This window comes from Anoplolepis gracilipes, chromosome 14 (assembly GCF_047496725.1).
Source record: "Anoplolepis gracilipes chromosome 14, ASM4749672v1, whole genome shotgun sequence".
Lineage (NCBI taxonomy): Eukaryota > Metazoa > Arthropoda > Insecta > Hymenoptera > Formicidae > Anoplolepis > Anoplolepis gracilipes.
Genome location: NC_132983.1, coordinates 4,026,769 through 4,053,314, shown reverse-complemented (window position 1 = coordinate 4,053,314; position 26,546 = coordinate 4,026,769). Strand labels below are relative to the sequence as shown.

Here is a 26,546-nt window from a genome sequence, read left to right as displayed (position 1 = left end):
ATTATTTATATGCACACGCAATCGATCCGTACCGTCAAAAATGTGCGAGCGATCGTTAAGCGAAGAGTAAAAAAGAAGAAATAAAATGAAGAGTGGGAGATATACGCGAATGATCTCAAGATTATAAAATGGCGTCCCTCATCCCCGTGATCGTTCTTAATTTCGCTGGATTCCTTTTGTCCTGTCGTCCTCTTTCCCCTCTCCGCATCTCCTTCTCTTCCTCTTCGAGTTTCATATTCAACCAGCTCTCCTTACTGCCGACTCTTCGTTGCTTACCGAATCGAAGAGAACCAGCCCGAGCTCAAAGGAAGTCTCGAGGGGATGATTCGTGAATTCTTTCGCGCGACGATTCCAATGAATACAGCCGCCGCAATGCATCGGTAATCTACGACGGAACAACAGCATAGAGTTATTAAGCGATACAACATGTTTTCAATACCCGATACACAGAGAATGATCATAAAAAATTTAATAATAAATAATACGTATAAAATTATATAATGTATTTTTTAATATCGGTAATACTCATATCGCGCTTTAATGGAAATAAATATAGTTTATCAGGAAAGCAAGTATATCGATCTTTTGCATATCCACCTAAATGTTAGCTACCAGAAATCAGAGTATTTCCTCGGAAACATACAATCTAACTTTCAACAACGCGCGAATAAAAAATGTGCACAAAAAAAATCGGCTTGCATCTAACGGCAGCATCTGACAGCATCTTCGGTCTCGCGTCCGAAAGGATTAAATATCGCCCTCCACCGTCAGCGACCGACGACGATGGTCGGTCTCATATCTCTCTCTCTCTCTCTTCCCTCCACAAGATTTTCATCCCATCATCTCTTCGCGCAACGGGGGTGACTTCGGCGCAGAGTCGGATGGTGTGCGCCATATTAGAGGCGGTCGGGTGTCTCTCCAATCGGCACCCACGCCAGCATCCGGTGGGTGCCTCTGTGCCCAATAATCCAGGCATTCGCCCCACCGATCGGCCGCCACACCCATGAGTATCACGTGCGCACGAGCAACATCATCGCCAGCGAGACAGTCGTGCGCGTACCCTTGCAGCGTACTCGTCATATCGGAGACATCTGTTTTACAATTTCTCACAAGCGTGATACCGTTCAAAGGGATATATCCAATAAAATAAAAAATTATTCGTTTTGTGTCCTCGAATCGTTAACAATCTCGCAGAGCGCCAGTTTGACATTATCCAGAATTATATATCGAAGAAATGATGTACCTGAAGAGCTCTTATTTAAACGAGTTCCGTGCAGCTCATAGATTCCGAAGTGTCTGACCGAAGAATAAATTGCGTAATCATGATGAATGCGAATAGTGACTTTACGGAGCTTGTAGTCGATAGTTTCTTAAGGCTACCAAACGGAAAGTCCTAATGAAATGTGTGTCTTTATTTATTCCGTGCAATATCGAATGCAGATGAAAAAAATTACTCCGGAGGGTGAAGGCCTGAAGCTTTTTCTTCGCTGTGTACTCAGATATAAATCTGACTTTTCTACAAAGATACCGTTTTGCTCCGCGCACACAGTGCCTTCACATTTAACAGTGAAAGAGAGATATCGTCTCGATAAAGAGAGTCGCGATATTGCAGAAAAGCACACGATATCGGTCTCGTAGCGCGATTCGTTCGCCGAGACGTCGGCAATGCAGTAGATAATACACAGTGAGGAGTGCGACTACTGCAGGTGGAACAAGTGGCGGCAGTTATGACCAAGATAAGACTGGAGTTGTTGGGGTGCGAGGCTCTTCCTCTGGAAGGGATGTACCGATCGCAGCGGCACGACGTTTTAACGCCGCAGAGCAGCCCGGAGTCACGTAACGTTCGCCAGGAGCAGCGCAACGGCGCGGATCATCTCGATAGTATCGGTTCTACGATATCACACGGCGACATGTATCCCTTAGATCAGCCTGCTATTGAGCTCGATCATCTGCCTCTGCATCTGCCGGCGATCCTTCACTGTAAGTGCCGACAAGTGCGATACGCGCGATAACGAAGCTCCAAGAAGCTCTTCGACTAAGCTGCTCTTCCTTGAATTATTCTTGCTTCTTCGAGTAGTTAGTTCGACTTTCGATCCTCGAGGTACACGAAAAGAATGGACATTACGTGATCGCATACCAATTCCAAATTTGTAAACATATTCAGATGATATCTCATATTGTCCGTTGATAAGCCTTGTGTCCACCATGATAGAACTCGACCCGAGATCTCTATCCGAGAAATGTGTAACCAATTACCGCTTTTCCGTGAAAACTGCAAGCTAATTGACCACATATTTCTCGAAACTAAAACTCGGAATAAGTTCTCGGATCGTGGACACAAAGGTTTAGACCTGCTACTTGTGATAGTCTATCTAAAGTAAAGTGTATATCTTGAAAAAATGAGGAATCTGTAAAATTTAACAACAGCGGCAAGATTCTTCCGTTTTTCCCACGCAGCTAAAGCAGTAATATTATGAACTTGAGATATATTTTGTATAGGTACATTGCGTTATAATATTATCGAATATTTTGAATACTAAAAATAAGCATAATTCAGATAATACCACATGATTTTTATGCTCAGAATTTACGAAATAAACTCTGAACGTTAATGGTATACATTAATTTTATAAAAATTTAGCGGTTTTTATATTAATACTACTAATCTATGCTATAGGAACAATTTTCAATTAAATTCGAAAATTATCATCGTTTATTTAGAAGAATATTGCTGTTACAACATTGATTTAATAACCTTTTTTTAATTCTGACTCTAATTTTTTATTTCACATATCACAAAGATATTATATAATATATTGCAGGGAGGGGGGGGGGAGGATAACTTGACTATATATTTCAATATGTATCTCATATGTGATAATATATATATATATATATATATATATATATATATATATATATATATATTATTTTAAACTGCATTAAATTACATATTTAAATTAAAAGCTATACGAGATGTTCCAGGATTATCGCATCAGCTGTTAATGACAGATTTCTGAGATCATTTGGAGACAATTTTTCTTCAGCGAAAATGTCGAGGGAGATCATCATTTTTTACAAGTTTCCAATTTTTATCATCATATATCTTTGTAACTAAGCCTTTAATTGCAATTCTATTAAAGTAAATTTTACTAGAACATAATTGAAGAATGTACAGTTTTGATAATCTTTTAATCGCATAAAGTTGCGAAAAGCTTTTCTTTTTTTGAATCACTTATAATTCGGAAATTATTGATGCCTCGACATTTTTGCTGTTATATATATATATATAATGATGCACGTGTTATATAATTCTTATATTATTTCTATTTTTACATTCGTTCTATACTTATGCTATACTATCATATTAGTATTATCTTTATCTACTATTTTTCATTGTGCTTCGTAGAAATTTCGCTTATTTATCGTCTCGATCTCTGTATGTTACAGCCACGATACCAAAATGCGGTGGATGCCAGCAAGTTATTTTGGACAAATACGTTTTGAGAGTTCTCGAGAGATGTTGGCATGCAAAATGTCTCACGTGTCGGGATTGTGGTGCCAGGTTGACCGACAAATGTTTTGCGAGAAACGGCCACGTGTTCTGCAAAGATGACTTCTTCAAGTAAGCACCAATAATCGCTATCATAAATTTAACTGCAGAATTTAAATGTAAATATTGCGTATTTTATGGCTTAAAATTTTGCAAAGCTCTGTTCATATTCCAGTAACATCCGTATTGCTTTATCTTTATTCAATATTTGATTATTGCAATTAACAGATAATTATTTTCTTCTTAAACAATTATTTCAATTATTTTTCTATATTGAGCAAAAAATGTGTAATATATACTTAGCATATCTACAAAAACTCTGTCTTTGTACAATAAAAAATTACTTATCACAGTTCATCTAAAATGCTTGTCGCAAATGTCATTTTAACTTTGATATAAAATTATCAAAGAAAGAAATACAAAATTTTCAATTCTTTCATTTGATTATTATTGACTATTTGTTCAATTTATCCCCTTATCGATAATAGCGAAGTATATATGACAAAGTACAGAAGAAACGTTGTTTTTTTAAATACATATATGGATTTTTCAGGAAAGTACTTTTTTCATTTATAAAACGTGATTTTCTTTTTTTTTTTAATCGAAATTAAATCGGTTTCTCTTTTTCTCTGTTCTTCATATCTTTGTCAATCTTTCAACGTTATTACTGCAAGATTATCTGTTTCATAATTGCATTTTAACATTAAAATGACACAATGAAGTCATGACTGTAGATTGCAATAAGTAGGGGAATATGATTCTATAATATAATATAATCGCTATTGCTATTGTTATCCGCATTCGATGATCCGATTATCAGATTAACACGTTCTGAGGAATCATGATAAAGCTACACCAACTTTATAGTTTTGTCATTAATGTGTGAATGTAATGTGAAAATATTGTATGTTGTTGGTGTGGCAGGCGTTTCGGGACGAAATGCGCGGGCTGCGGCCAAGGCTTGGCGCCCTCGCAGGTGGTCCGAAGGGCACAGGAGTTGGTCTATCACTTGACGTGTTTCTCGTGCGCTCTTTGCTCTCGACAACTGGACACCGGGGACGAATTTTACCTCATGGAAGATAGGAAACTCGTTTGCAAACCTGATTACGAGCAGGCCAAGGCGAAAGGTGAGATATGATCTTTATACAAGCTTTTGAATTTTTTTTATTAGCGAATTTAACTCTTTTACTATTGAGACATAATTTTATTTCATTTCAACAACTCGTAAAAGTTTTTCTCATCGATTTAATCTTAAATAAAATTTTTCTTGTCAATTTATAAATTATCTCATATCTTATAAGACTGATGAAATTATTTATATATTATTAGAAAATTATTTGAAAACGATGTAAAAATTCGATTCTGAGCAATTTTATGATTTTTTTTATGATGATAAAAGGGAATACAGTATCTTGAATAGAAATAACATAAAGACGTTTGAATATTTTTACATACACACATATATATATATATATATATTTTTTTTTTATTGATCGATTAATTAAATAAAAGGTAACCTGTGGCACGATACGTAACTCAATCGGATTCCAGAACTGGCAGATGGGGGAAGTATAGACGGTGATCAACCTAATAAAAGGCCGCGAACAACAATCACGGCGAAACAGCTCGAAACTCTCAAGCTGGCTTACAACACCAGTCCGAAACCAGCAAGACACGTGCGAGAACAGCTGTCTCAGGACACAGGCCTCGATATGCGTGTTGTTCAAGTCTGGTTTCAGAATAGGTAAGAAAAGTTGAATACCATTTACAGAGTATCTCAAGCTTTTTCTAAGATATCTATATTGTCTAATCAAACTAGGCATGCGCTCAATACAATACATATGTATGAGAATAAAAAATTATAAAGAATAGAATTAAAAAGTTAAATGGAGAATGTTCACAAAGGGGAAATTAATAATGTTGACGAAATCATTAAATTAAAAGCGAAGCACTCTAATTCATCGCTATGATTCTGTATTAAGGTGGCGACTAATACGGTTTCTGAAACCATTCGCGAAAGCAATCGAGTGAATAAGAAATGTCAAACGACATTTTAATTGATATATTTCTTTCAACATAAAAATATTAAATATTATAGTTTAATTAATGATTATATCTTGTGATGAATTGGCGTAAACAAATATTATAAATCTAAAATAAAACAAGAGAGATTGTAATAATAAAATTAATACAAATATCGTTAACTTCATATTCCATGACCATTGTGATATTCGCAAGCGCTGTTACTCTCTACCGTGGATACACATTTTTCCCTCTTATCGCTCAAGTGTAGCACTACGTGATATTCTAGACAAAGCAACGTAACAAAGTTGAAAAAAATGTTTTATCTGTAAAAAGAGAGTTATAGACCGCTGACCTCCGTCGATATCAGATAGGAATAGCGTTAGAAAGCGGCCATGAAAATATAACACCAAGGATAAATAAATAAGGCTTCTATCAATAGCTAGTAGATAAATATGTATACATATGTTATGTATATAACATATTCGTAAACTTATAAAATGTACACGTGTAGTGCAATTTTCCAGCAAATCCTAGTCGATACGTAACGTAATGCGAGATTAATGTCTACCTGCTGCTTTGAGACAGATAAGATACATTTTTTAACACATTTTTAGCGAAGCGATAGTAGTGAATAGATTTTATATGAGGTGCTAGAGATACGTAAAAGTACTTATAAATATACTAATGTACTTTACGTACAATGAGTAAAAGCCGCTTATCGTTTCAGAATTGATTCTTTTTCCTGATATATCGGTGTTCGATATCATCCATTGTACGCGTGACATTAAAACATAATGTGAGAAAAAATTCTTTTATATAGGAAATTTTTTGATGTAGTTATAAATTTTTAGCAGCATAGTATCCATTGTGCATTATGTATCATCAACTTTTAAATTTTAATAAAAGTATAATTGTAAGACTAATGTGAACGAGATTTTTGCGAAATATCATAAAACTAATTTAGAGCATATATCAATTTGTTTATAGCAAATTTTTTTAAAACGCTCAACGATGAAATCGTTATTAATTATTTATCAATGTTATAATCTCCTAGGAGGGCAAAAGAAAAGAGGCTGAAAAAAGATGCCGGTAGAACAAGATGGTCTCAGTACTTCCGTAGTATGAAGGGTGGATCTGGTGGTCATTCGCCTAGACATGATAAGCTCCTTGATAAAGACGAGTTGAAGGTAGACTTAGACTCTACCTTTGGTCATCACGGTGAGTTGCATTATTATTCTATTATTCTCTCCAAAGTAATAAAAAGATAACTAGAAAACTCATGTGCGATTATACACTAGTATCGCAATTCTTCTTGGCTATGAATATAATTCTATACCTAACAATTTTTTTCATACTGATCAAGTAATTGTAACAAAAATTTTTCGTTGTAAGTATAAAATTTGTTTTTAATTTTAAGAACGAATTAGTTTAATTTACAAATATATGGGTTTTGATAAAAATGAAACTTGATTAAAATAGAATAGAAAATTAAAGAAAATTAGAAGGAAAATAATAATATTCATTTTTTTGAATGCCTATGAGAAAGTTCGTAAAATATATATGATATAAAAATATTGCATTATATACATACAATTTTTTTCTAATAATCGCATCAGCTTTCGAAGTAATTTAGACGAACGGTGTATTATGTGCGCGGTATTCGTTCCCGAATAAGTACACAGGTAATAGCAGGCATAAATTCAATGGCCCGCAATCTTCCTGAAATCTCGGACACGGTGAGCCGGCAGTTAGCCTCTGCGATCTCCTGAATATTTGAGAAGATCGTCTTCCCCTCAGCTAACAGGCATCTGGGTACTCGGAATCCCAGACAATGGATGCCGGTCGCTAGCAACTCGACTTTCGACTTGTAAAAGTTACGGCGATAAAAGACGATTTTCTCATTACGAATAGATAGCTCATCAAAACATTCATTTTATCTCGTGAAAACTTTCATTTCAATTAATCTTTCAACCAACATTCTGATTCAGATTATTAATCTATTTGATTTCAAATATTTAGAATATTTTTTTTATACTTAATTTTCGATCTGAAATTTCAAAAACCGAATGATGTGTTTGCAGACTTGAGCAATGACAGCTACGGAACGGTGGTCAATATGGGGTTGGATGGTGAAGGCGCGAGTCCAGGCGGTGGTGGAAACGGAGCCGGCGGTGGACCGCCCCGAGGATATCTGGGAGCGACGACACCTCCGTATCTCTCAACGTCCAGATCGCCGTCCTTACCGCCCCAGTTCCCGTATCCGCCGGATGCTGGTCTCTCGGTATACACCACTCTCGGTAAGCTTAAAAGAAAAGTATATTGATATTAATGAATAAAATGTACATGTAATAATAGCAATCGTGTAAAAAATCAACTATCAATCTTCTAAATTAATTTATCGTATAAAACTCAAATAAAATAATTCAAAGATACAAATCAATTCTCTGTACCTTTAATTCTTTGTCATTCTCAACTATCATGCATTCATTTTTTCTTCTCGATGGATGTCTTTTCTCATTTGTGCCGGAAGATTCTATGCTTTCTAATTCTTGCAATATTTCGAACTGTCCAAACTTCTGAATTCTCTCCGCTTTCTCAACTCTGTCCGACTGGTGGTCAATAATGTATTCGGATTGAGACAGGAAGAAATTCAAGCTTAAACTATTCCGACTCGTGTCGCAAGTTTACGACTGACGGAAAACATATGATTCCAGGGGGACCGGGCGGCATGGTGCCAGGACCAGCGTCTGATCTGAGTAACGAGTCGAGCGGCGGTGGCGGAGGTGGTGGCGGTGGCGGTGGTGGTGGCGGTAACAGCGGTAACAGCGGTTATCCTGATTTTCCGCCGTCGCCCGATTCCTGGCTTGGCGAGCCACCGCCCCCGCACGCGCACCATCATTCTCACCCCCATTACGCCACATAACCCGCCAAAACCGCGCGTCGCCAAATACCGTATAGAATAACGTGTTGTCGGCGCGGGACGTACGTCTGAAATCGGCGATGCCGTCGTCGTCTTCGAGGGAAGTCGAAGAGAACTCCTCTCTGATGTCTCCCCAAACAAAAAAAATTAAAGATTTTGCAAATTTTAAAAATCTAGGATTTGAATGTAAAAGATAAAAGTCTGAATCTATTTTAGTCTATTTGATGCAGGATTATATATGAAAGATCTGAAAGCGAAAATGCAGTGAATTATATTCTCTAATATTTATATTCTTTCTTTAATATTTCTATTCGTTAATAAATGTAAGTGAACTTTTTATTAACATCATATTTGTCATTTTTCATACATTTTTATAGATTTCTGAGATATTTTGCGTTGCATTCTCTCTCTCTCTATACTAGATAATATATACTATTATATATTATATCTTGAAAAAAATCCTTTTTTAATTAAAAAAAAAATTTTTTGTTTAAAATAGATTTGTACCTTTTCGTCTTTCAGAGACTTTATTGTTATAGTGTTAATTATTTATTATTTATTGCATTATTATAATTATAATTATATACCTGTACATATTTATATTATTTATAAAATATTTTTTTAATTTATTGCAAAAAATATAAATAATTTATAAAACTTGCAAAAAAAAAATTTTAATATATATGTAATTATTAATGAAAGCTTCATCAACATTTGAAATGACAATATAGAATCACTTTCTTCACTTTCGGATCTTTCATTTTTATTCAATTAATGTTAAAATGAATTTGAATTAATCTCAACTGTTGATTTAAATTTTTTGAAAACTGTAATATGTAACAAGAAAATTGTAATAGTGCAAGAAAAGATCTATTAAAAATCACTCTTGATGGTACGATATCTTCAACGACGACGGAATATGATGTTCATACGGCTCGAGTCCACGAGTTATTCTACATCGGTATTTTACACCGTCCCTCCTCATACGATCTCTCGTCATCGTCGAGCGGCCGTATCGACGCCGTATAACGTGACACTTATGACACACGTACGATTCGCAATTCGATACTATGATTAATCTAAATATATTTATGTACAAGTTCCTCGTTTCTTGGTATTATGGAGTTTGATTGATATAGTAATAAATAGGAGGTAGTGTTAAACGTGTCTCCCGGACAGTTCGATACGCGGATCGATTCGTCGTGATTCGGTGAACGGAATACGATAGTCGCTGATTCCAATTCATCGATAGTTAATAATTGCCGGGTATCACTTTCCATCTCGTTTAATTTTGAACGAAACAAAGAAGTGTAGAATGAAAGAGATTTTATAATACAGTTTCGCGATACCAAGATATTGATATACGATGCGCTCTCACCGATAATCGGTCCAGTGATGAATCCAGAAATGAATTTGCATCATCACAACGAATATGATCATTCGTGTGATCATACGACTATACCATATGTCGCTATCTCTGACATGAGCCCAATTTTCATGCTACAGCTTTTCTAGACCATTAAAGAGTAACTATATAAATTCGCATCTGTATAAATATTTGTAATCCAGTTAGCATTTTAATGTCTTGTTCCTTTTTATTGTTTCAATTATGTTTGGAAATACATAATCTCAGAGAATGTAGAGAAAGAGAAAATATAAATTTTTTACAAGATTATTATATCTTGTTGATTTGTTATCGTTAAGGAAAGGAAATAAAAAAAGAGCTCTCTGAGATACACAAATAAAACGTTTCGTTTCGATTCATTATATTATCGTTGTTTAGGTGATCTCTCAGCAAAATTTGAATCCTGAAAATCGGGCGTCAGAGGTGTGCGATTTGACGATCTACCTTGCTTGCGCGTGATGCTAAAATCTTGAGATGTGTATTGTAAATAATTCGAATTAGACTCATAGGAAAAAATTAATCCAATTCAAGATGTTTAATTTCAATTGTTACTCTTCCATAATTACAGTCTTAAAAAATTCAAAAAAGTGTTTCACTTTAACCTGAGAGAACGAGATATATTATTGTCGTAATATATATCTATGTGCGAATCACAGGTTTAAAACGATTTTACTCTATTGAATTTTCGATCTTACTCTTTTTTTTTAACAAAAATAAAAAATATACACAAAATTGAACAATTTGAATTGGGAGCTTTTCCTTGAAGCTGCGTAATCATTGACGCGCAAAAGCCGCAACGTGTAAATAATGTGGAAATTTGAAGTCTGAGAAACGAATGCAAAGTCATAGAGATCGTATAATTTTCAAAAATTATACAATCTCTGACTTATGCATTTTGCGTTGCTACTCTTGTACGCCGATCTGTGCAGTCAGCGATCAAAATTATAATAACTTCAAACTGTACCTCGCTCGTTGATTTATTACGAGGTCATATAAAGCCGTCGATTAATAGTAATTTATGACAGAAAAATCGGGAGAGAAATCAGTTCTCGACTCGTAAATCGATATGTTGATAATCAAAACAGGAAAGAGAAATGTATGAATCGGTCTATCTGAATGTATGATAAATGCTAAAAATAACGAATAATAGTAATATGAGGCTTGTTTGAATTAACTTAAAGATTGATTGCTTTTTGTCACCATTTGTCATACAAATCTTCACCAAATAATTAAATCATGAGAGAATTTTTCTTAAATTACATGTTAAAAGTATGGTGTTATAATTTTTCTAATATTTCCATTAAATATGTTAATTTTTGAGAAAATATATGGAAAAAGATCACTGACAATCAATTAAACCTTAACAAGAAAAGAAAATTGTATGTTTGCGCTATGAAATTACTCCAAAAGAGGCGTTATATCTTTTAAATTCTGTGACAAAAGCACATTTAAATACACGCAGAAAATAATATAATATAAAATAAAGTAATAAAATATTGTGATTTTTCAAATTCATATGCCTCATATTGCTATTAAATATGTTTGCGTACAATACGAGCGATAGTAGCAGCAGAAGAGACAGAAAGAGAGAGACATCACTGTAGAATTGTATATAACATGCATAAATATCTTTCCCAACCTTCTCCCCTCCTTTCTGTCTCCCTATCATGCTCCCTTTGTCTTTTCTCTTACCTGCTCTTTAAGCGTACGTTTCATATAACAGCGAGTATGATTATATCGCGAAGGGAAAGAACCGGTAAGACGGTATATTAGACTCGTAAAAGAGAGATTAATGTTGTACAGTATAAAAATCGTATTTCTCTCCGCTCCTCGCTGCCAGGTGTGCAGCCAAAGGAGTTCGCATGTCTGGCGCAGTTCGTAAACTTCACATCACTATGAGTTATTACGGATCTTTATATTATTATCTAGTCATGGAGTGATAATAAAAATTCTATCATAATCTTACGTCATGCGTGGCTTTATTTCCACACTCAAGATATATCGTGATATGAAATTTAAATAGCTTGGAGATTAATGTAAAATATGAAGAGCGAAAATTGAAAAGTGAAGAACAAAAATTCGAGACGTTAAATGAGCGTAAGGTAATTATTCGTGTCACATTCGACAATGTATACGTATCATGAATATGAATTTGTGATTGGCACATAAATCCTAAATATCAATGGCACTTTATTAAGTGGTATTATGTACAGATGCTACATAATGATACACACATGCAATAATTACATATACACATATATGCGAATTTCTGTTATTCATAAAGCAAAATACGTCAATGAACGAAGACTGATTTTAAGGTCGATGCGATTCGCGCTATCATCAGCACTTAGAAATTTTTTTCACGAAAAAACCTACAAAAATGTCTCTCCACATTTTACGCGTCTATATAAATATATACAAGTCTCAATATACAATACATCTTAAACTCTTTCGTTTATATATATATATATATATGTATATAATTTTCTGTAATGAAAATAGCATATTTCGATTGTATGAAAATATTTCTCAGTTAGAAATCTTTTTTTTTTTTGTTTAGAAATTTTGTAATACGTCTAGAAGTAATTTTTTGTACCGATATGTACTGTTCGTTTTCTCATCTCGAAAGTACGAGAAGAGATAAATATGAAACAGATAAAACGTGACACATTTGCATAAATAAATAACTAATCTACAAGACCACAATTCAACGAGTAACAATTTCGTGCTCTATTTTTTTTTGTTCTTTATGCAATATTTCTCGATCTGTCAGTCTGTCAATCTCTATTAATTGTCCGAAGGTTCATCGAATGTCCGCGTTTTTTTTAGGACATTTCTAGTAATCATAAGTTGCTTTATTATCGCTTTTTCAACGTTTTTTTTATTCTTATTTGAAGCTGATAGATGCTCAAACGTGTCCTCTAGCGCTCTTCTAGTTTTCATCAGTCTTCGTTTTAATGCTTCATTCTCTTGTTTCAAAGTTTCTACTTCATCAAGACCTATAAAAAAATTACAAAACAATTTATCATTTTATAATCAATTTAAAAAAGTAACCTTTTTAGATTATATATATTAATATAAAAATACACTATACATTAATAAATTTTTTTGTTGAATAATAACATTTCAAAACGCACCTTCTATTGGTAATGGACTTTCACTATTTGTATCTCGAGCTCTATGATTACCATTTCCACTATCTTCATCACTTAATAAGTTAGTCATAGATTCTGTGATCTTTAATGTGTCTTTCAAAGGCCTTATTGTAGTAACGGCGGCGTCACTTTCTATTCCTAAATCTGGCGAACAACTGGACTTACTACGCCCTCCAAGCGTGTAATAATTTGTCGACTGCCAATACTGTAAGTTCTGTAAAAAATTATAAAAATTTAAACTTTAATCTTACGCTCATACGTGATCACACAAAAGTTAAAAGTATTAAACAAAAAAATGCAAAATTTATTGTAATATGTGTAACTCTCAATCACATGCATCTTCTTACTGAAATTATAACAAATTTATTATAATAATGCATAAATCATTATTGTATTAATCACATATAATATATAACATGTACATATGTAATATAGCATATATATTATACAATCATAATACATATAACTCAGAAATCGATAACATGCATAACATGTTCTGAGATAATTAAATAAGAAAGATCTCTGGTATAATACAGGACCACACAGTCATTGCAGCATCAAATGTAGTTGTCTAATTAGAATAACTCATGCTGTGCAATTATTAAAACATATTGTTACCAATCAATGGTGTAAAATCAATAATATTGAGAAGTTTTTACATGCTGCATAAATAATAAAAACAGATTCTTAATTTTTAAAATCTACAGGTAAGGCTAAAGATTGACTCAGCATTCACACATTTAAGGAATCTGAAAATAACTAACGTTATAAGGTTGATATTCATGTAGAATATCGCAGGTTTGTTTGAGCGTGGCGTCCGTAGGTATAGACGACACGCCGCTCGAGCTCGGTGCAGAATCGCTAGCTTCGCACACTGCCATGTGTCTCCTGAACTCTTTATTCGTTGCTTCGAGTTCTTGCACTCTTGTTCGGTGCGAATCATTGATCTGATTGAGATCAAATATCTGTATGACGATGACATTACATATTAATATATATTCCCACGCGCGCACGTACACACGCATACACACAGGAAGAGGAAGAGAGAAAGAATATTTTCCTAAATTAATCCAGTCTCGTTTACCTCTTTGCTGAATTTATCATGCAACGAACGAACAGTCACGTCGTATCGAGTCTCCATTTTCCTCATTTCTTGTTCAAGTCTTATATTGTCGTTTGTCAACTTGGTATTCTCCACGAGTATCTGACTATTCGAAAGAGTGAGATGATCCAGATCTTTCCTCAAGATAGATATGGTTGATTTGGCAGTTTCGTTTTCTTCTTCCAGTCGTTTCATTCCTTCTCGCATCTGAAATAAATAATCAGATAATTAAATTTATGTCCAAGTTTTTACAACTAATGTAAGAAAATAGCGCTTCAAACCGCTTCATTCTCCTTGTTGAGAATTAATAGAGTTTCCTTGGTCTTCTTCTCGTTTTCTTTATATTGTAAAAATTCAGTTTTCTGTTTTGTCATTTCGTTTGCCATTTGTTCAACGTCATTGATCTTTTTCTCCATTTGCGTTTTGCGAAAGCTATTCTGTTTGCTCTCCTTTTTTAACATGTGAAATTCGTGTATTCTCTTTTCCAAGGAAGCTTGTAACTTTTCACAGAACCTTTGGGACTTCTCCAATTTTGCAATGAATAGAGTTAATTTTTCATCAATTGCCTGTAAACAAAATCAGTTTTTATATTTTAAATTCAGTAAATCATGAATTTGTAAACTCCTTAAATCCTCTACTTGTTTCATTGAATTTATAAATTCTAACAAGAATAACAAGAATAAAATAAAATAAAAAAACTAATTATTTTGATATTAACTATATTAATAAACATAGCTAATTAGCAATCCAAATATATACAGATATACTCACACAATCGAAAGAGACTTTTGTAACCAGATCATTCCTTAGGGCGCTAAGCTCAGAATACAGCATGTTATTTGTTTCTTTCAGCTCTTGTATTTGGTAGCTCGTGTCCAAATCATTCAAATCATTCTGATAAGTCTTATAGTAAGGCACATAGTCTGCGGAGTCTTCGGAATCGCTGTAGGCCTTCGTATATTTTGTAAATCTGGAACGGCTCGGATTTTTGTACTGCATTTCCTGCAGGCCGATTCTAGCCATGGAGACGGTTCGGTCGGGTTCGGAAAACGTCTCAGAATCCGACTGCGATGCCTGATTCTTCGCCATCTCCGCGATGTTTTCAGACCGACTCCTTCTCACGGAACCATCCGTTCTATCGTTCGCGACCACACTATCCTGCACGGTCATGCCTTCAAGAGCACGCACGAAATCGTTCGATAGTATCTTAGAGCTGAGCAAAACATCCAGCACAATCTTCTTGTGCTCGTTACCAACGGTGTCTGCGCGATCAGCGCTCTGCAGCATCTCTTTCATGAATTTCACCAAGTCCTTTAGATGCGTACGCAGCAGCTCGCAGTATTTTTTCGCCCGTTCCGTCTCGTTGCCGCAACCGTCGATTTCCGCAGCGATATCAGGCTTCGCTACGAGTTTCAGCCACTTCAGATAGTCCACTTCCTTCTCCAGTTCATTTCGCTGACTTGTCAATCTCTGAACGTATTTATCTAACGTCTTCACATTCACCGTTTCATTCCCGTTAATGTAACTAAGTTGAACAGTTTCATCCGCAAAATTCACTTTAACACCGATCTCATTCAACTCGCGAATCAGATTTGTCAGCTGTGAATTATCGGCTTCCTGGACGGTTTCGGATTTATTACGACTCTTGTCGTGGCCATATGATGCTGTCATATGATTGTGCAGCTTGGCAATTTCTTTATTCTTACTCCAGAGCTCTGTGTTGACCAGCTTCTGGAGATTCTGAGTCGTCACCTGCAGCTCCTTCGTCAGTTGCTCGATTTTACGATTTTTCTCCTCGATTTCTAGATTTCGTTGATTCAGTTGCTCGAGCAATTCATCTCTTCGTGGAGTATCATTGTGATGATCGGTAGTAGTAACTTCATTAACACTGTTCGTCTCGGTGTGCTTCAGCTTGTCAAGCTCGGCGATTTTATCCTTCAACTTTTCTGTAATAATCTGTTTCTCTGTCTCCAGAAACTCGATTCTTTGCTCTTTATCGTGAAGACGTTCTTGAAGTTCCTCCATGATAAACAAGAAAAAATTAATTTAATTTCCAAAGTAGACTGTATTGTATAGTTATTATTTTAAATACATTTATGACACGTCTTATTTGTAATAAAATACAAACGCACAAATTACAATAAATTTTTAAAAAATTTGCTTTAATAACAGTTAAATTGAAGTTTTAAAATATATCATAAAATTTAAATTATATTATACATAAATTAAAAATTTTTTACTAATTATTTATAAATAAGAGAAACTTTAATCAACAAAAATATAAAATACTGTAGTAATCATTGAGTATTTTTAAATGTGTTTATATTATCACAATTAACATGATATTACTTTTAAATATAGAATAAATTTAATTGTATATATTTTCTAGTTACATTATTATTTCCGAGATAGTATTTGACATTAATGTGATTTCCATTTAGAATACAAACACTGTATATATTTTGCTTCCTGTTTCAAATTATTTGAATAATTATATAAATAATTATAAATAGATTGGAGAAAACTATAGATCATGCAGAAATTAACGAAATGATTAGTAAAAATTCAAATTAAAAAATAGGCAAATAAGATGTATCATTTAATTATTATATTACATGTAAGTATTTCGTGCAAAATATCACAATATAAAAAATAAATTATATTTGCATTGTACCTCAGACTCAACTTGCGTCCGTTTCTCCAACAGACTCTTCTCAGCTTTTATTGTTTCGATTTGCTCCCGTAGGTCGTTGATCTTGCTTTCCATTTCTTCGAAACGTTGCTGCAAGCATAAAGTATCATTCCACGTCAATAAAACTCAAAACATTAGGTTCGCCGAAGATACTTTATTTGAATATATAATTTCGATTACAGCAAGATCAAAAATTCAATGTATAGTGTGTCAGAGAGAAGCGAGACTTTTGAGAAATGACAAAGAATTAATTGCATAAATGTTACATGCAAGATACACATTTTTATACAAGAAACGGTTATATATTCATCAATTTTTCGTTTTTTTAGACCAACATCGTGGCGGTACGAGTGTGATAATCGCTGGTCCCTAAAAGGAAAACATGTTTGTTTTGTAATTGCTTTTGGTTCTTTGCTACGCTAAGAAATATGCCAATTTTATATTTTAATATTCTAAAATTTACATTTACAGTCTTGGACAAGAATATATATATTTTACCATTTTCAATTGTACGAGATATAATGATGAATTTTGTTCCAATATAAAAATTAAAAAAAAATATATATATTTTTACATGTAAAACATAGAACAGAAAATAAATGTACAGAGAAGATAACATAACAAATATGTTTTAATTCCATTAAAACAATTTTTAACAACTTCAAAATTTGGTGACAAAAGCTAGTGAATTTGTGTTTTAGAAATAAATTTTTAGTTTTAAAAAATTTGGAAATTAATAAATGTTATATCATAGGTTTGATATAATTATTATATCAACTTAAGATTATTTAATTCATACAACACGAGCAGTAAGATTTTGCATTTATTGTTTTAAAATATATTGCTAATTATTGCATAAATAATTAATTATTAAATTAATTTACTGATCTCAATAACCATTGACACCTTAATATAAATTATCTTATAATTTTAATCTGTAATATATCTGTAATATATAAGTGAAAAAACTATATATAATGTCAAGAGGGAGCCCAGTAGAGTTAAACATAGTCCTTTACGGAAATATTAAGAACAACACTCGACAACATTTATACCTACCTCCATCCGGATCGAGGCACACAAACAAGAGAACATATTTAGTTGTTGAACTTTTTTAACTCTCAAATCGGAACAACAATACAAGCAAAGGTCGACTCGCGAAATAAATACTCTACGTCAGTGCTAGTGATCAGCACTGGTGAATATCTCTTCTCAAGAATTACGCCGATATCTGTGCCTCTTTAAACGTTGAATAATGTTGCAGCACCCTATGATCGGAATCCACAATGAAATTATCAATAATTTTTAAAATATATATTTGTAGTTGAATTTTAAATCTATATTTATAGTTGAATTAAGAAAATAAAATATTTTTTTTTATTTTCACAAATTTGTCTCGACTATCGTTTTCTGAATTCGACACACGACAATTTACGATTTTCTCTGGCTGCGTCAGTCAAGGATTATCAATCGCGCGCTATTTCCGGAGCATATGCGAGTCGTCTCGTGGTTCTTCTCGTGGTATCTCGTAGAGAGAGTTGGAAGATCGGTGACGGATCTATTACGTTGTTGCACGTGTTGCTGTGTATATTCGTATAATATTGTTCGTTCGGTGCTACCGCGGCTGCGGCGGCTGAGATCGGTCGAGATGAGTTTTCATATGAAGACTGTCGTGTATCGCGACGCGTAAACCGTAAGAAGCTACGAGAAGAGGCGGTGATCTCTATTAATAGACGACGACCGCGTCTTCTGCACACGGTATTCCCAAGATACCAGGACGCTTTAAGCCGCGAAAATTTCTCGCTGACTGGGCTCCCTAAAAAACTTTATAATATTGACAAACAAACACATAAAGCGAGAGTATAAAACATTATAAAATAAAAGGAAAAAGTAAAAGGAAAAAAACTTAATAAAAATTATAAAAGAAAAATATATCGTGCAAAAAGATGATAAAAAAATTTTTTTTAATTTTTAAATTCGATTCTTTCTTTTTTTTTTTTTTAAATATTCTGATCTTATACTGAATTGATATTTTTACATTAGTTTTGCCATAGTATACTTGGTTACTATAACATTTTTATTTATTTAATAAATATAAATTTTTAAATATTTTATTTAATAAATTGGATAAAGTGAATGACTCAACTTACAATTAGACAAGAGCTCAAAAAGTAGCTAAAAAATATTCGCATAATTCTCAATATAAAGCTATATTAAAAAAATTTATATAATTACCAATATAACTAAAAATATATAATTATAAAATACACAATTGTAACATTATTAAATTTTGCAGAAAGTAACACAATGTATGACTTGAATGAAGAAAAATGGAGCAAAAAAAAAAACGAAGACAAGAAGAATTCAAGCAAATATCTCTTATCAAAGATCGTGAAACAACTGAATTTAAAAATTGAAACAAAACTCAAAGTAGTGAATAAAGAATTCGCGATGGCTTTGATAATCGTAAATGTGATTTCATCAATTCGAATAAACTAAAATTTTAACAATGATTAAAAAGTATTGCGATTTCAATTATAATTGGAGAATGTATAACAACGAAATTGAAGAAAATCTCTCAGAAGAACCAAAACTGCCAAAATTACAAAAAAAAAACCAAACCAAAATTATAAACTGAATTTCGAGCTTCAAACGATTGAAATTAAAAATGAAAACCCAACTGACATTCTTCAGAAACATTGTTTCACCTATCCAATTTACTACTTCTACTAACAATACTTATTTTAAATACACTTTTTGGCAAAACAATCAAAATTCTTACAATTATAAAATTCTTTCATAGTTTTACAAAAGTTCAAAAAATTTTGATAATTTGGCTATTAGTTTAATTAAGCGTTGAAAATAAAATATTACAATAAAACAAAATATTAAAATAAAATATTGAATAAACAATAAATTAACTGTTGCAATTTTATCTAAAATTATTATAACAATATAGAAAAAATCTGAACACACTTTATATATAATACATTTTTTAAGAAATGTGTACATTTATGAAAATTTTATCCTCATACTACATCAACATATTAAATCATAAAAATACACAAATATATTATGTCTTAGTATAAAAAAAAAATTTTATTATTTATTATGCTAATTAAAATACAAAAAATTTGATCAGCTCAATTAGAAAAAAAGATCATAATAGTCTCTTATCAAAATCTTGAAGCATCATCTATTAAAAAAACTATATTATAGAAACAATAAAATAAAAAATTAATTGTAGTATTTACATACAAAAAATTAATACAATAAATTTGTGAAAAGTATAAATTTTTATAACGTTTTTATAAAATTTGTATAAATGTACAACTTCCTCTTTAAATATGAATATATAGTCTATTATATACACTTTATAATATTAATAAATAAATTGCAACAAACAATAAATAAAATATGCATTGCTAAAATTTACCTAGCACATAGCATGATACAGTTTTTTGTATATCTGATAAATAATAATTAAAAGATTATAATTAAACTAAAAAATTAATTCAATAAAATGTTTGCAAAATAAATCTTATGAAAATCTTTGCGTTAGAAAAGAGCGATAAAAGCAATAAAAATCATGCAGTATTCAGTAAAAAGCAGAAAAATAGAAACGGAAATTTAGTATAAATGTAATGATCTTAAAAGAAGTAGAGAAATCTTTTTTTTAGAAATATACAAGTTGTCTGATCGTGCTTCTCAGCAAGCAAAGTGCGTTTCTACGTTTCAAAAGTACGCATATTTTAAAATAACACACGTACACATTGCATCTTTTCAGTAAATAATGTAAAACTTTTATCGATTATTAAATACGTGAAACTTATAGATTAGTAAAGACAAGATTAAAAATAATTCGCAATATTGACCTGTTCACAGGAATCATTTTCAGAGTTGTCCACATTCTTGATGCCGAGGTCCTTCAATGAAACAAGATCATGATTGTTTTTTCTTTTACGCAATTCTGTTTCCAGTTCCAGAATTTGTTGTTCTTTACGAGAATATATATCTTGGATTTGTTGTTCGCGTTGAACAAAGCCTTGTATCGCTTTAAGGGCTTTTTCTTGCTCGCCTTCTACTTTTTTCAATTTTTGCTCTGAATTTTCTATCTGCTTCTGAGCATTGCACAATTTTAATATCAATTGTTTTCTGATCTCTTCCTGCCGTTTTAATTCATTATCCCGCTCTTCCAATTCCTATAATTCAAATTCTTTGATATAAGCCGAATTATCTTATCACATAAAATTAATAATGAGAAAGAGAGAAAAAGCTTATTAACCTTGATTAACTGTCTGACCTCTTTGCCATCTCTGCCTAAAGATGAACTCAAACATATTGTATTTTCTTTTGAATTCAATTCGCGATCAAAAGCATCATATTTAGTTGTATTTTGCCCCACAAACAACGGTAAATATTCGGCAGATAGTGTAGTCGAAGGACTATTAGGCGGCGAACGCTTACCATAATTTTCGCACTGCAAAATACAAAAATGGTGAAGAATTAACATATAGAAAAATAAATAATAAAACATTGGCAGCTTTAAAACAAGAAAGGTTGAGCTTCCTGAGATGACATATTCTTGCGATATATTTAATGTTAATTATTAAATTCAAAGATTATATATATTCATTATATATAAGACTATATTTATTATGTTATTATTAGTAAATTAAAAATCTAAAAATTAAAGAAAAAGATATTTGATGATTAAATATGATGGTAGTCGTTCATAACATCGGTAACGTTAAATACATAATAAATTCTAAAACAATCAATGTCTTGGTCCCAAAACTTAGATTTCTTTTATAACAAATTTTAATTATAATACAACAATAAAAACCTTATGTTATTTAACAAAAAAGACTGATTTAATTCACCTGCGATAACAATGTACGATGCTTATTATTGATTTCTGCAAGGGCGTCATCACGCGTTTTCACAGATGTCCTCAATTGAACGATCTGCTTTTTTCTTTTCTCGGACACTTGGTTAAGTTCTTCGTACATTCGACATTTTTCCTCCAGTATGGTATTCTTCTGCTTCAGCAACCTGTCCCGTTCACTGAGATCGTCTTTGTACTGTTGTACAATGGAGTCCTTCTTAAGTAATTCTTCCTTTAACTCCTTTACTTCTTCACGAAGTTTCTCAATGCTTCGCATTCGCTCACAGTCCTGCTTCTCTCGGAGTTGCGTTTGCATATCCAACTGCTGTCTGAATTGGTCCCTCTCGTTCTCAAGTTCCTCCGCCCAGTAACGTTCTTCTTCTAAAGTGACAGTTGTCTGTTTCACCTAAACCACATTATAAGTGTCATGTAAGTAATCACAATGCTTTTCGCGTCGTAAGCACCTTTTTTTCGTAAATTATCTTAATCGGGAAAAAAATTATTCACAATTCAACCAAAATTAGTAAACATATCAATTTTATGTTAAATAAAAAATTACGTTGTTTTCAAAATAATTTGTCTAACTAAAAAATTATTTACAGAAACATATTTCTTAATAATATAATAATTATACGTAATATTTATATTTTTATCTCCAGTAAATAAATTTCTTTATATAACTTTATATAAAGTAACAAAAAAATTATAATATATTAAATTTTTCTATATATCGAAATGATACAAAGTTATAAATCTTGCAGAAATGGTGTATTATTTGTTTTATTAATATTCTTTCTGTACCTCTGTTTCAAGAGAAGCCACTAATTCTTCCATCTGTCGCAATTTTTCTGCATTTTTCAACGCCTGTTCTGGAGTGGTACCGAATGTTCCTGTGTAATACGCGGATGCATCTAACTCTCCTTCACGCTGCTCCGCTAACTCTAAAGTAACAGAAAAATTTATATATAATAAATGTAAAATAAAAATAATGGATGTGGCAGAAAATGAATAAATTTTTTGTACGATTTGCATTACAAAATAAAAATTTTCAAACATTTTAATAATCATAATGTAAATGTTAAAGAAGAATATGTAAGCGAGCGGAGAGAATACAGTGGTATGAGAAGCAACGAAATGGTTTCATTGGGATTGAGTCCCCAATAGGATATAAATATTTTTCCTCTGCTCGGCGGCTTACAATAGAGCGAACAAAATAAATTAATTTACCTTTTTCGAGTTTTGCTACTTTTTCCCGCTCTGTTTCAAGTAATTGTTGATATTGATCTTGAGTCTTTGCTTTTTGTTCTTCATATAACTTGAAAGCTGTGGCTGCCTGATTGAGAAGAACTTGTTTCTCCTTCAATTCCTTCCTTAATTTTTCCAACTCGTCCTAAAAATCATCGTTGATAAAAAATTCGTCCAAATTTCATCAATTTGATACAAAATTTAATAAATCATTAAAATAGTAAAATTCTAATTAATAATTAAGAGATTTACAGATACATATACATATTGCGCTTTTTTCAACAAAGTTTTATGTATTGACTTTCTATCGTGTCAAGAACAAATAGCTTATAATGACAAAAATAAGCAATTTTATTGATATGATAAAGAAGGTCATAATATATTAACAAACTGCTTATAAATATGAGTAAAGATAATTCAACAAGATTTATTAAGCAAAGATTCCAAATATTTTCCTCGAAGGTAAGATATGAGAAAACATCATAAATATATAAATAATGTAACATTATAAATGTATTTATTTTATATTTTTTGAGTCATTTTTTTTCTATGAAAAATTATTCTTTTTCAGGGTGAATTAGCTCTAGTTTGAACTATTGTCTAGTAAATTAGTAGTCCCGATCTCGATCGCGATAATAATAATTAAAAGTTTTAATAAAATTATCTTAACAATAAGCGCAATTATTCAGCCTCTTTTCGATCATATATATTATTTAGAGACAATCTATATTTTTACGCAAGCAAGCTCAATATTATTTATATTACCTTTAATTCCACGTTCGTCTTGATTATATCTTCATCGGAGGAACTGATGCCACTTCTTCCCGGATTTTTTTCTTCCAGAAAATAGATTCGTAATTTTAGTTGAAAATTTTCCTTTTTCAAGTTGCTCAGCTCATCCTCGTATTCTTTCATAGTTCTGCCATAACCCACTCCACCACCGCCACCTCCTCCTCCTCCGCAACTTCCCGATCGCGCCATCGTCGCACCGGTTTTGTCCTCAGAAAAATTTTCACCATATGCTTTTGTGTTTCCACCTAAAACAGATAATATTCATGAAATATTAGCTAATTATTTTTTACGGATATTATGTATAATAATGCAACTCAATTATCTCCAATTATTAATAGCGCATATATCACTTAATTCTTTTGTAGATATAATTTTTACTTTCGAGGAAAGAGAGAGAAGAAAAGGAGAGAAGACACACATCACACAGGTACATTTAATTAATGTAGGAAATTTTATCTTTTTTTAAATGTAACACGTAAATTTATTTGTAATTATTTATGGACAATAAATGCAATTAACGTACACCAAATCCAATATCGTCATAAAATTATTCTAGTTTTACGAAAACTAAGTAAAGATCGAAGTATAATAAAATTTGCATTATTATTCAAATGTCTTAATTCATGACTCTACGATTTACATATTTTTAGATATAAAGGTTAAGTGCTAATTAAATTCAATGATTTAATCAATTATATAACTTATCAATCAACATAAAATATTTATTACTAAAAGAGTAATTTATTTTTCTACTTAATTGCATCGGCAACAGGTATCCATATGCTATATCTTGAAAGAGACCAACGTGACAAAATCACGTGCAAAACCGACGAGAAGTAATAAATCGTAAGTTCACCGTCAAGTTCAATTTTCTCCCTATCACTCGAATAATCCAGTTTTCAGATATGGCCGCATCATTTCCGACACGCGTTGATGGAATCTGTACGAATTTTGAACAATCACCATATGCCGTACGTGCTTCGTTAAACCCGAAATTAATCATTTTGAAATACTCGATTTTCCTCGCTCGATGTCTCAAATAGAACGATACAAATAAAAGAACGTCGTTCAGATTATTTCAATTTCTTATAATAAAAATATTTCCTAAAAAGTGGAAACATTATCTAACTAAAGTGCCACTTTTACATATTTCATGTAATTTTTTAAATATAAATTTCTCAAAAGTTTATTTAGAATTTTTTATTTTAATATACATATAAAATCTCCTTTTATATAGGTACTAATTAATTTCAAATACTAATTATGTTTTATTATATATCAACTCTCTACACAAATTTATTTTTAAGTTTTATGTATCTAATGGTATAAAAAATTTTTATAAGTATATGCTATTTTTAAAATAATTCTTTATAGAAGCATCTGTCGGATCAATCAATCTATTCTCAGCTTCTCTAGGCAAATGTAAGCAGTGCCAAATCCACGTTGCAAGATCAGGCGGCGCCGTCGCCATGAATCTTTAAAATTAAATTATTTTAACGCATCATTGTGCGCCGAAAAGATGCTGTTTCTCATATTAAAACTTAAACACCCCAAAATAATCCGTTGCACATATATAATTATTAAGTGACTTTTCATGTTTAATGCAACTCAATAAATTATTATACATTGTAAATTTATAATTCATTCATGTATTATATTTTCTATAGAAAAATAATGATGGAGAGAAGTAGAGATTAACATCCCCATATATACATATAATATTTAATAATATTTAGATCTAATTTATGAATTAATAAAAATAAATCAAATATGCTTCGAATGGAAAATAATAAATTTATATTACAAATTAATTGTTCCTATTATTGTGCCTGAAACTATTGGTGTGCCTTTGTATTTAAATAAAGCAAAAATCTACCACAAATAAATACAAAAAATATTAAAATATAATGAATAGTGTGTTATACAAGTATATTGAAAAAATTAATGTTTAGTTCTTCTGGTTTCTTTCCATATTCTTTTTCAAAAGATACTGTTGTAGGCTCTTCATAGAGAGTTATGAGATACGGTCATTTATCACTTGCCAGCAATTGCTGACAAATAGAAAGCAAACAATTTTAATGAAAGTAGTTGTGACGATGTTTATAGAACTTAATTTTACCAATTATTTAATAATCTATTGTTAAAAATAATTGCATTTGCAAAATTACACATTTATCAATACACTCCTCTTTTTACTTATTTAATATCTCAATTCAATGTTTATTAGTAATAATATATGCATGTAAGCGGAGGTTTGTAAATTTATAAGAATTCTCTTATTGGACATGCCTTCTATTTTTATAGATACGTCTTCGAAGTTTTTTCAAGAAGAGAAAAGGTCTCGATTGCGACCTACCACATCCCATTCTATGAAAATTACGTTTTTGAAGTCGCTACATTTTTAAACATACAAGATCGCAAAAAGGGACCGAACGAGACACCACGTTTTAAAGAAGACTTCGCACGAGACGGCTGCACAAATATTAACTGCGACACAGAATAACAAGCAGTCGAAAAGACACGAGGCTATAACCCGTGGTTAAAATTATATGTTCTAAACGCGCACGTAATGTTATATACATGTACATATTTCACAAAGATATATATATATATATATATATATATATATATATATATATATATTCATTCATACACACACACACACACACACACACACACACACACACACACAAACTATTTTTGTGAGATTGCGAGATCTATATATATATAATTATATTAAAAAATAAATAAAATAAAAATTCTTAAAAA

At 31.9% G+C, this 26,546-nt stretch overlaps 2 protein-coding genes across 8 annotated transcripts in view; one reads left to right on the top strand and one right to left on the bottom strand.

Moving 5' to 3' along the window:
• Lim3 (Lim3 homeobox protein) overlaps positions 1-8,834 on the top strand; it is a 45,291-nt gene extending 36,457 nt beyond the window's left edge. Inside the window, exons 1-7 of one of the 2 annotated variants that reach the window (XM_072905310.1) lie at positions 1,023-1,980; positions 3,451-3,625; positions 4,478-4,680; positions 5,105-5,297; positions 6,633-6,796; positions 7,660-7,875; positions 8,293-8,832. In XM_072905310.1, coding sequence (XP_072761411.1) covers positions 1,728-1,980; positions 3,451-3,625; positions 4,478-4,680; positions 5,105-5,297; positions 6,633-6,796; positions 7,660-7,875; positions 8,293-8,501 — 1,413 coding nt within the window. In that variant the 5' untranslated portion in view covers positions 1,023-1,727 and the 3' untranslated portion in view covers positions 8,502-8,832. Of the gene's footprint in view, positions 1-1,022; positions 1,981-3,450; positions 3,626-4,477; positions 4,681-5,104; positions 5,298-6,632; positions 6,797-7,659; positions 7,876-8,292 lie in introns of those variants that run through there. The other variant, XM_072905309.1, reaches the window with a different exon arrangement.
• A 3,239-nt stretch (positions 8,835-12,073) lies between these two features.
• Cnn (phosphodiesterase 4D interacting protein centrosomin) overlaps positions 12,074-26,546 on the bottom strand; it is a 29,670-nt gene continuing 15,197 nt past the window's right edge. For 3 of the 6 annotated variants that reach the window (XM_072905303.1, XM_072905302.1, XM_072905306.1), the window contains 13 exons: positions 23,751-24,022; positions 22,968-23,130; positions 22,542-22,681; positions 21,736-22,146; positions 21,138-21,332; positions 20,728-21,054; positions 16,835-16,942; positions 14,932-16,179; positions 14,442-14,726; positions 14,143-14,367; positions 13,823-14,023; positions 13,041-13,272; positions 12,074-12,902 (listed from right to left, as the gene is read on the bottom strand). In XM_072905303.1, the coding sequence (XP_072761404.1) occupies positions 12,691-12,902; positions 13,041-13,272; positions 13,823-14,023; positions 14,143-14,367; positions 14,442-14,726; positions 14,932-16,179; positions 16,835-16,942; positions 20,728-21,054; positions 21,138-21,332; positions 21,736-22,146; positions 22,542-22,681; positions 22,968-23,130; positions 23,751-24,022 (4,019 nt within the window). In that variant the 3' untranslated portion in view covers positions 12,074-12,690. Of the gene's footprint in view, positions 12,903-13,040; positions 13,273-13,822; positions 14,024-14,142; positions 14,368-14,441; positions 14,727-14,931; positions 16,180-16,834; positions 16,943-20,727; positions 21,055-21,137; positions 21,333-21,735; positions 22,147-22,541; positions 22,682-22,967; positions 23,131-23,750; positions 24,023-24,530; positions 24,556-26,066; positions 26,327-26,546 lie in introns of those variants that run through there. The other 3 variants (XM_072905307.1, XM_072905305.1, XM_072905308.1) reach the window with 3 other exon arrangements.